The sequence below is a fragment of the Calliphora vicina genome, chromosome 1, assembly GCF_958450345.1.
Source record: "Calliphora vicina chromosome 1, idCalVici1.1, whole genome shotgun sequence".
Lineage (NCBI taxonomy): Eukaryota > Metazoa > Arthropoda > Insecta > Diptera > Calliphoridae > Calliphora > Calliphora vicina.
In genome coordinates, this window is record NC_088780.1 from 51,726,250 (window position 1) to 51,740,336 (window position 14,087).

Here is a 14,087-nt window from a genome sequence, read left to right on the forward strand (position 1 = left end):
TTTTTTTTTCACAAAAAAAATTTAAAAAACAAAAAAAAAATTTTAAATTTTAAAAAAAAAAAATTTTAAATAACAATCGAAAAAATTTTTTTTCCAAAAAATTAAAAAATCAACTGGAAAAAAAATTAAATTTTGTTTACCTAAAAATTTTAAAGTATAATATGGTGAAGGGTATATAAGATTCGGCACAGCCGAATATAGCACTCTTACTTGTTTTTAACATAAAGTTATATTTACAGTTTTTATACAAAAATTATTTTAACAGACAGTATAACTTTAAGTTAAGAAATAAACAGACGTCGTGAAGATTGGGTTTATTTATAGTTAGTTATAATTTTTATAAATTTGTAAACTTTCTTTTTTGTTTTAAATTTTTACCTTGTAATTTATTTATTTATACTTAATTTCTAATTTCATTTATACCCTCCAACACAATAAGTTTTGAATATACTATATAACTTTGTCATTCCGTGAGTAAAATTGAGAGTTATTCTTCTAAGGCCCTTGATCCTAAAGAAATTCTAAGGCGATTGAGTTATGTCCGTCTGTCTGTCCGTCTGTGTAAAATACTCTCACCTCCAAAATACACAAACAAACTTAGCAGGATGTTTACTATTGTCTTTAGCAGTTTGGTATAGAAAATCAGCAAAATCGGTACAGTGGAACCAGTGTTCTGAACCAAAATGAGAGACAACCTCCAACAAATATTGATAACACTATGCAACAAATGGAGACTTTTGGAAAAACACAAGATCATGACAGTATAGGTTCGACTCTACTACCAAAGGGTAGTACAACCCTATACTCAGTTTGCCCATTTTGGTGACCGATTTTTTTTTATGGGCCCCCAAAGTTTCTGAAAATCAGTGGGGCCTCTAAAAAAGGTGTCATCAGGTTTTGGTTAACAGCTAATTCAGACTTTGTGCTACGGCTTAACTTTATATGGCAATAATATAGCTAAGAGTCCGCCAAATAAATTTTGTTAAAATTTGTTTCCAAAAAATAGCTTTTTCGTGCACTTTTGTTGAAAAAATATAGGAAGAAAATTTTTTTTTTTTACTTTTTTTAGAATAACTTCCAGGGACTCCTAATTTTTCAATAACAATATCTCGCAAAGTTGTAGCTACGGTAAATTTGAATAACTCTTGTGAACATATCAATGCATTCTGAATGTGTCTAGTCACTCTACATAGCACATAAAGATCACTTTGTACCTTAACAATTTTCGTTTTTCCTATTTTTTGACGCTAAAACAAAGATTTTTTTGTAAAAATAGTATTATCAAGTCCACACTTCTATGTTGTGCTGTATTATTTACTCGGCTGAGGTGTTCGGAATGGGGATCAGTGGGTGGACCTTCAATGTCACACATTTATAAAAAAATTACCAAAAAGTCATTTATGATCCGAATGAGCTGCAATTTCAAATATAGATAGACCTTGAGAAGGTCTACAAAAAATATGATTTTATCTGTAGTTATCTCTTTTAGTTCAAGAGATATTTGGGTTTAATATTTTTTTAAATTTTGCCCGATCTTTTTTTCGTATTTTAAATTTGATGGGCCTACGAAAGGTCGAAATTTGTTTTTTTATATATGACGTATATTTGCGATAAAATTCTAAAGAAAATAAAACAAATCTGATAACAATTATTTCGTCCCTATAAAAAGTTACACGCATCCAAAGTTGAAGCATCTTTTTATATATTTCAACTTTGTATGCGTGTGTTTTTTAAGTTTTTTCCCAAAAAAGTCCCCATATTTTTTCTTTTATAAAAAACTAATTTTCTTCGGGACTATATAAATTTTTTTATGATCTGGAAAGAGAACTTAATGCAAAATATATAAGGTAAAATTTGACTAACTTAAGCGGACATTGTACACCCCAGCCCTATCCAAACTTGGGCAATTTTGAAAAAAAAAAATTATGTTTGAGTAAAAAATTCTAAAAACGCAAAACACCGACCCTCAAAAGCTCATCACATTTGTATAGCCCCATATGTTGTTTATATACATACAGAACGTTTTTACTATCATGCTGTAAATAACGTCAAAGTGGGCTATTTTCTAAAAAAAACTTAGTTTTTGGAACAAATTTTCGCCGTTTCAGGAATTTCGGTGTTTAAAAACAAAGAATGGCAACATTAGTGATGCCATTGACTTACGAATATTTAGGTCTATATTACTTCCAAATTTTATTGTGATGTCTGTAACTGTTCAAATTTTACGTTAATTCAAAGTTTTTATTTTTCTTGATGGAAAATCACCATTTTAAAATATTATTAGTTTTTAAGGTAAATGACGTCACAAAATTATTCATTTCACTAAAATGTCAATCTTTAAGTCATAAGGTTTCCACCGATATCAAAAACTTATATAAAAAGCTTATATTTACACTTCAGAAGTTCCACAAACCTTGCCCACTTTCAAAAATTTTAAAGTTTTTTCATATCTTGCATCAAGCCGGTCTTGCATGATCAAGATTGGATAAAGTTATGCGCCCGGATCATACCGATAATGATTTGCCCATTCTTCGTTATTCCAGCACAATAGAGAAGTATACACTCGAACATACATTTTTAACAAAAAATTATTGTTTTAGAGTCAAAAATTAGTAAAAAACTACAAATTTTAAGCTACAAAGTGATTTTTGACAGCTATTTAGAATACCTAGGTATGTTCGGATTGCATTGATATGTTCACGAGAGTTATTCAAATTTACCGTAGCTACAACTTTGCGGGATATTGTTATTGAAAAATTAGGAGTCCCTGGAAGTTATTCTAAAAAAAGTAAAAAAAAAAATTTTCTTCCTATATTTTTTCAACAAAAGTGCACGAAAAAGCTATTTTTTGGAAACAAATTTTAACAAAATTTATTTGGCGGACTCTTAGCTATATTATTGCCATATAAAGTTAAGCCGTAGCACAAAGTCTGAATTAGCTGTTAACCAAAACCTGATGACACCTTTTTTAGAGGCCCCACTGATTTTCAGAAACTTTGGGGGCCCATAAAAAAAAATCGGTCACCAAAATGGGCAAACTGAGTATAGGGTTTTACTACCCTTTGGTAGTAGAGTCGAATCTATACTGTCATGATCGTGTGTTTTTTTCACTGTTGCACTGTGTAATTTTCAAAACTTTTTTTTGCTATTTTGTTTCAATATATTGCAGTTAATACCACACAATTTTGCACATGTTATTTCTATGATAAAATGACAAACTTTTATGAAAAAATAAGAAACGGTCTATGATTTATCCTAGACCCTATAGAAAATTCTTCCCGAAATGTGGATCAATGTAACAAAAATACTTATACAGCCCAATTATGAATACAAATTCCTCGGGTGTTTTTTTCCCTTTTCCCATTTTTCCTATTCAAATTCAGAAAACTCCTGGGGAATTTTTTATTCATAATTGGGCTGATAAAATTGAAATATCCCTACAAAATTCAGTAAAAATAAGTTTCATGTAAAAATAAATCACAAGACCATCTTTTCGGTGTATTGGCCCATACCCCCCAAATAAGATCCATTTTCAAAAGTCATTTAAATATGCTTAAATCACATATAAACAATATGAATATAAAGGGTCTTCTTATAGGGACTTCCGAACTTTGACAGTTGATTGCGGCCATATTGTTAAAGCTACATCTGTCGAGTTGGCTGTCATTTATTCACTTTGTTTTGCCAAATCGCCATGGACTGATATATAAATGATAAAATTGTTTTATAAAAATGGGTTTTTATCGGGCATTTTATCTCATGTGTTCTGGCCACAGGAATTTTATTGTCGGGTCTTCTTAAGTCCATTAAAGCTAACATAACCCATGATATAAGTCAAATTTAGCCTTATTTATGCGACATTTTTGGGAAGATCGGTCCATAATTAATTATAGCTACCACATAAGTACCACTTCCGGAAAACACATTAACCTAAATAAGAATCTTATAAATATCGATATCGAAGAACAATTTTACACAGATCAGTTGTATTCATAAATGCTATTGGTTTTTGTGACGATCAGTCACAAAAGCACTTACTTCTGGGTTTTGTGACGATCTATCCATAATTATACGTAACTCCCATATAAGGAATATTACATTATCCTCAAGTAATGGTAAAATTGACCACTGATATTTTATGGTGATAGAAAAGATAAAACTAACCAAATCAGCTGATTAAACCAAATGTTTTTATAGAGCTGGTGGGTATATAAGATTCGGCACAGCTGAATACAACACTCTTCTATGGTTGCTTTAAATTTAGCTAGTAATTTATTTATTTATTTATTTATTTATACTTAATTTCTTTGTAAATTTATTTATGTTTAGCTACCTTTAAATTTAAGTTTAGCTTGCCATTCGAATATTATTATTATTTTTTTTACCAACCTCCATACTAATTCATTAATAATTTCCTATTTCCAAGGTTTCAATGGAGCTGCTGTACCTTCGGCTGCGGCAAACGCTTTTGTTTCCGACAGCAATTTTTCATCGGTATTCGGTAATACTGAACCAGCCGGTAAGTTTATGTTTGTCACACGGTATGTTTTTACTTGTTCTTTTGGTTACGATTTCTTTTTTAAAACAATTTATGGTTCTCGTTTTATTTCCCCCACTCGAAATATAAAATCCGTCCTCTAATTTTTCAATTAGTTCTTTTAAACTCTTTAAACAACAATTTTTGTATAAATATTTAAATAATATAAAGTTTCTCTTACTAACTTAATAATATTTACTTACATTTTTATATGAAAAAGGCGATTTTAAATCTATAAATATTAAAATCGTCAAGAATTTCAATAATTTTGTTTTTATAAAACCTAATTTGTTATAGTTTTTTTGTTTAAATGTTTAATTTTGGTTTTTTTGTTTAATAATAATAACAATAATATTTATACATAATAATATTAGCATGTAAAGCGCCGTTTTACTAACTCATTTAAATACGAGTAGTTTAAATAATATTAACATTTTCCTTTTTTTACTAATACATAAAATTTTTTTTAACGAAATGTCAGTGTTTATGTATATTTTTTTAAATATTTATTTTTTTTAAATCTATGTTTTAGATTTTAGTTGTTGCTTTTATTTATTTGTATATTGTTTAGTTTATTTAAAAGTTATTTATTGTTTTCCTTTATTAGTTGTGTCTGAATTTTTAAGCATTTTTTAGTATCTACTGTTAATAAATCCACACTACAATTAGGATAAAGTATTGAAATCAAAAGATCGAAAGAATTAAATCTTAATACAATTTTCAAAATCAAATTAAATTATTCATAAGGAATTAATTCATAGGTTTTATTTTTTATATTTCATACGTATGGAATTCATTCCTTTGAGAATTCATTCTTTATACAATTAGTTCTTTATTGAATCATTAAATTTTTCTTTCAATCGCATCCTTTACATATTAGCTTAAAAGAACATTGAATCATTCAATTTGTATTCAATTTTATGAAATACATAAATTTTACAAATTAAATTTGGATTCGATTGAATGTTAAATGAATGCCATTATGAATTAATTCAATAAAGACTGCATTTAATGATTTTCAAAATTTAGGTCTTTTGAAATGAAATGCAGATTTTTTTTTAATTCTATATTAAGATTTTAATGAATTAAGCTTTAATTAAATTAATTTTAAGCTGTATTTGAAATATATTTTAAATTTATTTACTAAATGATAGACGATTCTGATTTTAACATCGATTTTTATTGAAATTAACTTGTAACGATTCAATAATTCCATTTTTATTATAATCCGAATTGAAAAGTCCCTATCCGAACAATGAAAACACAATTTTTTAGGTTTTGAATAGAGATCCACTTCTATAACAATGAGTTCCATTTGGAAGTCCGAAGCTCTTAAAAATAAAACTTGAACATTTGTTTCTCAATTCCATATTTTTTAATTGGGCAACAAAAAGTCAGTGGGATTCAAAAATCGGTAATTACGGGAGGTGAAAAAATATAAAAATTTCCACAGATAAATTTATCCGTATCAATGGTTCTGTACTTTCCTTCAAATAGAAAGGAAAGTATTTTTTGATTTCTTCTTTCAATCTATTGAATAATCAATTATATGCAGGACTATTCTTGTTTAAATAGTTTGCAGATAATTATAAAACTTTTATGAATTCAGCATGGAATTTTTTTTTATCAAATACAGCTGATTACTTCAAGCGCATTTCAGATAAGATTGGGTTTACCTTTTCGGTAAAATGTTTATTCAGAATTCGAAATTACTTTAGTATTTTTGTGATGTGGATTTTATTAGCACAACTGATTGAATTAAGTTATTTTTTAATCCCATTTAAGTAAATTTATTTATTGATTTATTTTTCCCCTTTTTTCCTTTTTTATATATGTATATTTTTCATAAAAAATTCAACCCGAAATCGAATCAAATAAATCTTAATATTTATATGTGTGCGTATGAAATGTGTGCAAACCAAAAAAAAAAAAAATAAAAAAATTGGTAATTTTCCTAAAAAATAAAAGATTTAGCAACTGGAGCAGCATTAGCAAATCCATTTTTTGATTCAATGGAACCACAAACTTTATTCGATACCACAACCTCCACAACATCATCGTCGTTATCATCAGCAACAATTAATAATGTAGCAAATGTAGCCAACAATTCGACTTCCATTAACTCCAATACGAATCTGTTTATGACGTCGTCATCTCAACCGACTTCTCAGACATCAGGTGAACTAAATTGAATTTATAGAACTCTAAACAATTTGCAAAACAACTTTTATTATTATTGCTTCTTCTACTACCTACCTACAAAACAAACAAACAAACTAAAAAGCGTCCCATTAAATTAAATTAAAAAAAAAATCTTAGAATAATTAAACAAAACACTTTCACTCCTTAGTCACTATTCCACTCCACCATGTCTGTGTGATCAGCTCAGTAATCGTATCATTGTAACGAATTGTTTCGTTAATAGTTTTTGTTGTTTGTTGTAGCATTTTATTCGTAAGAATCTTTGTAAAACTACTTCCAAATAATTTTGTACGCTGCTTGTTTTATTCAACTGCTGCGCTACTACTGCATACATTCTTGATTCCCCCTGGGAAGGGAATGGCTTTGGATGTATGTTGTATGTACAAGTATGTGTGTATTTTTCTATTCATAACCAGAGTCCTTTTTTGGTCCTTGAATATATAGTATTTGTTTGTTTATTTTTATTTTTTAATTTGTTTTGCTGCTTCCATTTGTTTTGATTTGTAGTTAAAAAAAAAATGATTTTGTCTAAAACAAAAATTTAGTTTTTGTATTTTTTTTGTCCTTTAATTTGGTGGAAATTTTTTAAGATCGTTTACTGTTTTTGATTATTTGTTTCTCTTTTACATTAAATTATTATTTGTTGCTTATTTTTTAAATGTTTTATTTTTGAAAATGTATCATAAGCCTATTAATTGTGCGCGTGTGCCTAGTATATTGCTATTGAAATACTTGTTATTTTTGTTCTAACTTTAAGTCAGGAATGATTAAATGGGAACTTTCTGAATACTCAGGAAAAACTTTTTTTTCCTAAAATTTTACTTAATATTTAGTAGTTTATACTGTATATTTGAAGATTATGTATATTGAAAATTAGGTTTATTTTAATATCTTCGAAAAGCTAAAAAAATATAAAATCTACGCTTTCGAAATTACCAGCAATATTGATATGAAATTAATTTTTCATTAATGTTTGTTTATTTGAAATTTGAAGTTCTCGCAAATATTTGTTGCATCATGACATCTACAGATTTGTTTACTGACTCATGACCCTCTAGACTCTAGATTCTAGAGTTAGGATAAGTTGTATCGATAATTATTCTTTAACAATTTCAAATTTGATGTAGCTTTCACCCATGTTTACGGCAAATTAAGAAAACCTCGACCTTATCTTACGATTTTTAGGGAATTTGATAGGCGATGACTCGATATCACCTTGGAACATGTTAAAATCTTTCCAAAGTTTAAAAATGAACTTAAAGAATGAACAACGAATAATGAGCATGCCAGAAACTAGAGATGAGCAATATTTCCATACCTGTGATTTAAGCACTGTGATTGAAAAATCACTGGTAACAACAGTTACTGAATATAGCAAGTAACAGGTACATTTAAGTCGTTCTCTCATATTTTTCAACATACTGTTAAATGTCGTTTCTTAATATTTTTCAACATTCACTGGTAACGTTTTTAAAAAATCACTGGTAACAAATGGAGAAAGTAACAGGTACTTTAAATGTCGTTCTTTTTTTTCGTTCTTTTCACTGGTAACAACAGTTACTGCATATTTTTAGGCGCATAATTTTATATATCAGGTAGTTCTCTTAAAATTTTAATGCATTTGCTTAATTCTGTTATTTTCCTATGTTTTTTTAACAGATGTTTTTAAATCAGCAAATATTAGTTTTTGGTTAACATAAGAACAGATTTAAGAATGAAAATAATACATAATTCGTCAATTCACAAGGTCTCTTATCATGTCATAATGTCCTAATATTTTACAATGGTTTTTATTGTTTTTCAAGCAAAAAATGTTCTACAATAATACTACTCTGTATGCTATGTTTATTGTGTTATCGTAACCAACCAGCAGAGACCTGCTACGAATGCCTAAGAGTCGGTTAAGACGAGCTGCTGAGTCGTGATATATTAGGACATTATGACAATATGACTGATAAGAGACCTTGTGAATTGACCAAATGTATTCTTCTTAACATAATTGTTATTTTGCTTAACATAGACAAAACGTGATCACAGTCACTGTTTAAAAGAACAGTGATTTATAAATCACGTTCACTGAGAACAACGTTCTTCAAAAATCACGGGATCGCTCATCTCTACCAGAAACTAAAAAAAACTCTGGGACAGAATCAAAATTTGTTGGAAATAAATCTGGCATTTCTAAACGGCTGGTCCGATCGGGATAAAATTTGACGTGGGCATAGCCAAGTTTAAGTTTTTAAAATGGGCCCTAAAAATGATCCAGGGGTGGTGCTATGGGGGCTCAAAGTAAAATTTTTAAACACGTACATTTTTTTGTTTCCCATTCGATTTCAAAGATTTTTGTATTTTTGTGGTCCAAAGTTGAAATTTTGATAAAAAATAGGTCACACATTCCTAAGGGCGTAGGGGCGGGGCGACATACTCGAAAAATAGCACATGTTTTTTATAGTAAAATGTTCTTCGTAAAGATACCTCACAGAAAAATATAAAATTATTATATGTTCTTAAAGAAAATTTATTTTTTTATAAAAAAAAGAGTTAGCTGGCTTAACCTTTTCGCCCAAAAAACAGCAAAAATCAACTATTTTTTGAATATATAAATTGAAAATCGCTTATTTTTCGATCCATTGCTCTGAAATCTTTTGTATGTTATTTGTAATTTAGTTGTCTAACTAACTAACAAAATTTTTAAAAAAGCGGACCAAGGTATTGCAAAATTTTAAAAGTTAAATTTTGAAATGCCTACAACTCGGAAATTATAAGAGATAAATAGCACACGCAAGCATGTTTTTTTAAGACCTAGCCGAGCGCTTTCCAAAAATATAAAAATCCGATCAGACCAGCCGTTTAGAAATGTCAGATTTATTTCCAAAAAATTTTGATTCTGAACGACATACATTCGTTGTGGAATCCCAAACCTAAAGAGAACAAAGTAGATTCTGAACCTAAATAGTCCAACACTCAGAAAACTAGTTAATGTGTTAACAATATTGAAGGCTCATTTGTCTCGTGTTGGTTTATCCGACAATATCCGACAATAGCATGTGAGTGAGAGGACAAAACATTACATGTAACAATTGCCTGCATTTAGTCGAATTAGAGACGATGCTTAAATTAAGATTTAACGAGATATTATCAACATAACATAGAACGACCATTCCAAATTGAAGTCTGGTGTTCTGGAGTGCGATAGGTCAGAAATGATCCCAAATATATACATATGGTTGAAGTTATCATGCTCCGGTAGAGGTTCAATGTTGAAACCAGTTGCTACTCCTTATAAATAGGTCGTTCCTATGTTCGCAAGCGCTTCTCTGCAAATCCAGGGGAGATACATAGAATATGGAATGTTGTCTCCTACTCTTTCTTATTCTGACAACTATTGGGGGTATGAGTTAAAAATGTGGAATTTAAAATAGAAGGCTTATCTTTTGAACGCGGTTTTTGTTTTTAATAACTTACGTGTCATTTTGAAGGGTACATATCCGTCATTTATTCTCACTTAGTTATTGAACAACAAAGTTTTTTTGCTTCGAAAATGTCGAATTTTGTGCCAACAAAGCGTCATATGCCGGAAGTTTTGCTTTACTTCTTTATTTTGAAAAAAGTGCGGCGGAAGCATACCGATTGCTCACCAAAGCTTACGGTGAATGTGTTCCATCGGTATCAATGTGCGATAGATAATTTTTGCAATTCAGAAGTAGTGATTTTGACACGGAAAACAAAGATCACCCAGGCCAGCCAAAAAAGTTTGAAGACTAAGAATTGTAGGCACTACTCCATGAAGATTGTTGTCAAACTCAACAAGAGCTTGACAAATCATTGGGAGCATCAATATTCATCCAAAAGCAGGGAAATTGGGTATCATACTAATTGAAGCCAAGAGATCTTGAAAGACGATTTTGCATGTCCGAAATGATACTTGTGCGATATAAAAGAAAATAATTTTTGCACCGAATCGTTACTTTTGATGAAAAATGGATCCATTACAATAACCCGAAGCGTAAGAGATCGTATGTGAAGTTTGGCCAATCAACCGAATCGACACCAAAGCTAAATATCCATATCGCTAAGGTAATTCTCTGTATTTGGTGGGAGCAAATGGGTTCTATCTATTATGAGCTGTACTTGTACCGAACGCAACTGATTCGTTTGAAGCGAACTTTTGCCGAAAAACGACCAGAATATGCGGCCAGAGATGAAACCGTAATATTACATGTTGCAATACCTGTTAAAAACTATTTGGAAAGAAGTGGTTGGTAAGTTTTGCTTCACCCGCTTTATAGTCCAGACCGCACCAAACCCGATTACTATTTTTTTCGATCAATGCAGAACGCGCTTTCTGGGATACGCTTCACTTTGGAACAGGTGTTTTCTACAGGATTTTCTTCTTTTTTGAAGAATTTTGCACATTCTTACTTTAGTCTACATGTATTCCAATTTCAATATGAAATGCACATGTGTCAAAAGTGTCTTAATGAGTCAGATAAAATAAATCGTGTAATCTGTGTAACGAATATTTGTGAGAACTACAAAAATTTAGTATTTAGCAAGATCAGAATTTTTCGATATTTTTTTACACTGATACATTTGAGGGACATTCCTTTGAAATTACTATTTATATTTAACAATTTTATTTTTTTAATTTAATATTTTTAAGAAAATTAATTAAATTCACATTTTTTAATTAAAAGTTAAGTTAGTTTTATAAAAATACCAACATTTTCTTTAGGATCTTCTAATAATGTTAACCCTTAAAATTTCTATTAATTGACAATTCGAAACTATTTAGTGTAAAGTTCTTACGGTGGTGGTTATATTTCTTCTTGTATATAAACACAACATTTTAATTAATTTTGCTTGCTTATTAAAACAATATTTGTTTTTTGTTTATATTTTATATTAAATGAATTTTATTATTTTTTTTTATTTAAAAAAATTTCTGATTAACAAGGAAAGTGAGAAAAATCGTAAAACTAATAGATTAAAGTTAAATTTTACTTTAAAGGACAAAATCCTGGCATACAAATCGATTGCAATGTTGATATGCAAATGCAAATCACTGGCTAATCAATGTGGTCATGAGGCCTTAATTTAAATCGAAAAATTTCGTTTTTATCTTAACTTTCGTCAATTCATTGATCTCTAGTTTGTTATAATGGATCCATATCCATCCAGCCATCTCTCAACAGTCATTCTGAACAATATTAGTAATGTTAACTGGACCATTTGATCTTTAATTTTCAAATATCTTCTTTCATTCCAATGAGTCGATTTTTTCAGTTCTATCAAAAGAGACTCAGTTGATAGAGATGACTTGACATTTCAATAATTACATTTTTGTCACCTCATCTAAAATATTACGGTCGCAACTGGAGAATTCGCTTATTAAAGCTGAATAATTCGATTGCCAAAAAAATTCATTTAAATCAAAAAAAGGCAAACTTCTTTACACCTTTGAGATGCATTTTTACTGTAAATGAAACTTCCCTTGTTAATTTTTCTTTTCCTTTTGTTTTTTTTCCTTATTATTTATAATTATTATTTTAACCCATACATTTTCTATCTCTCTCTCATATTTTATATTTCCTTTTTAATATTTTTTTAACTAAACAAAAAACATAGAAAATAATATTGTCCAACAACAAATTCATCAATATTTATTTGCAAATATATTTTTTTCTTCTTCTCTTTTTATGTTTTATTTTATTTAAACAAAAAACATCCCATTTATTTGTCTAAAAAAATAAAAACTGTGGTGGCACAAATCTTAATAAAAAACCCGATAAACATAAACAATTAAATTAAAAAATTAATAAATATTATAACAATATAAAAATTATGTGTAAAAATAATGGTGGAATCTCATATCAAAACAAAAAATACAAAATGGTGGTTATCATTTTATTTTATGTTTTTTATACATTGTTTTCTCATGTGTGCGTGTGTGTATGTAATGGTTTTGGTTACAACCATCATGGCTCATTTTAAATCTCATCTGTAACAACTCTCTCTCTCTTTGTTTACATCATTATAACTGTAATTTATATACTTATTTATATATATGTGTGTGTGTGCGTGTATGTTTTTTTTATTATTATTGTAATAATTATAATAAAAATTTGCTGAAAATGCACCACATAATTTCGGCTTACAAAAAAAACATCAACAAAATTCACCATGTTTTTAACACACAAATCACAAATAATTTTAATAAAACCAAAATTGAACGTCCAAATCATTTGCCAAAAATCTCTTAAAATCCACATACTTTTTGTATAAAAAAAACTTCTAACAAAAAATACACTTGAAAAAAAAAAATTGAATTTAAAATTAAAAAAAAAAATAATAATAAAGGCTTTGATGCTTTGGGTGATGTTTTAAAACCCGGCATAACGTCTGCTACAAATACAACTGTTGGTAAACCACCAGCAGCAAATCAAACAAATATTAATACTGCAGGTATTGCCTCACAAGATCAACTACTCCACCACCAACAACTACAGCAGCAACAGCAACCACCAGCCAGCACTGGAAAACTATTAACTGGTGATTTGGATAGTTCTCTCATGTCTCTAGTTGAAAATTTAAATATTAATAAATCATCTACAACAAAGTGAGTAAACAAAAACAACAACAACTACATCACGTTCAAAACATACACAGAATTAGCAAAACTTTAGAATCCTTCATTTCTCTCCCGTATTTCTAAAGTGTAATTTTTTTAAATCTATACTTAATGGCAGAGGTTCTTAAATTTTTAAATTGATAGCATCATGTTTAAACAAAAGTACTATTGGTAGAACAATAGGCTTTGAAATCGTGGTTCGAATTATGTTTTGCTGGTCTGTTGTTAATTTTGACAGTTTTTTCTTATTATTGCTTAATATTTTTCTCAAAATTGGATTAGCAATATAATTTTTAATACTTTTTTGGGGTCTGTTTGGTCCATTGATAGAAATTAATTGCCCAGATTAGTTTGTTTATTTACAATATTGTCCCAGTACATTTTCTGTGTAAATAATTGTTTATTCGATTCAAAATAAAACGATTCATTTTTTATTCGATTCAAAATAAAACATTTTATTTTTTATTCGATTAATTAGTAGAAATTAATTCCCCAGATTAGTTTGTTTATTTACAAAATTGTCCCAGTTTGTATTCCGTATAAATAATTGTTTATTCGTTTCAAAATCAAACACTTATTATGTATTCGTATAAATGAACAAAATACATTTTTGATGGATTTCAAAATAAATCGGTTAATTTTTTATTCGATTGAAAATTAATCGATTAATTTTTTAATTTTAAATCGTAAATAATTTGTACGAATTATATTAGATAG

General features: G+C 28.7%; 1 protein-coding gene across 19 annotated transcripts in view; it reads left to right on the top strand.

Annotated features, from left to right (window-relative positions):
* The window catches only part of lap (like-AP180), a 76,275-nt gene that overhangs the window by 39,838 nt on the left and 22,350 nt on the right, over window positions 1–14,087 (top strand). For 12 of the 19 annotated variants that reach the window (XM_065513016.1, XM_065513010.1, XM_065513081.1 and 9 more), the window contains 3 exons: window positions 4,427–4,519; window positions 6,506–6,715; window positions 13,100–13,358. In XM_065513016.1, coding sequence (XP_065369088.1) covers window positions 4,427–4,519; window positions 6,506–6,715; window positions 13,100–13,358 — 562 coding nt within the window. The remainder of the gene's footprint in view (window positions 1–4,426; window positions 4,520–6,505; window positions 6,716–13,099; window positions 13,359–14,087) is intronic. The other 7 variants (XM_065513097.1, XM_065513114.1, XM_065513123.1 and 4 more) reach the window with 3 other exon arrangements.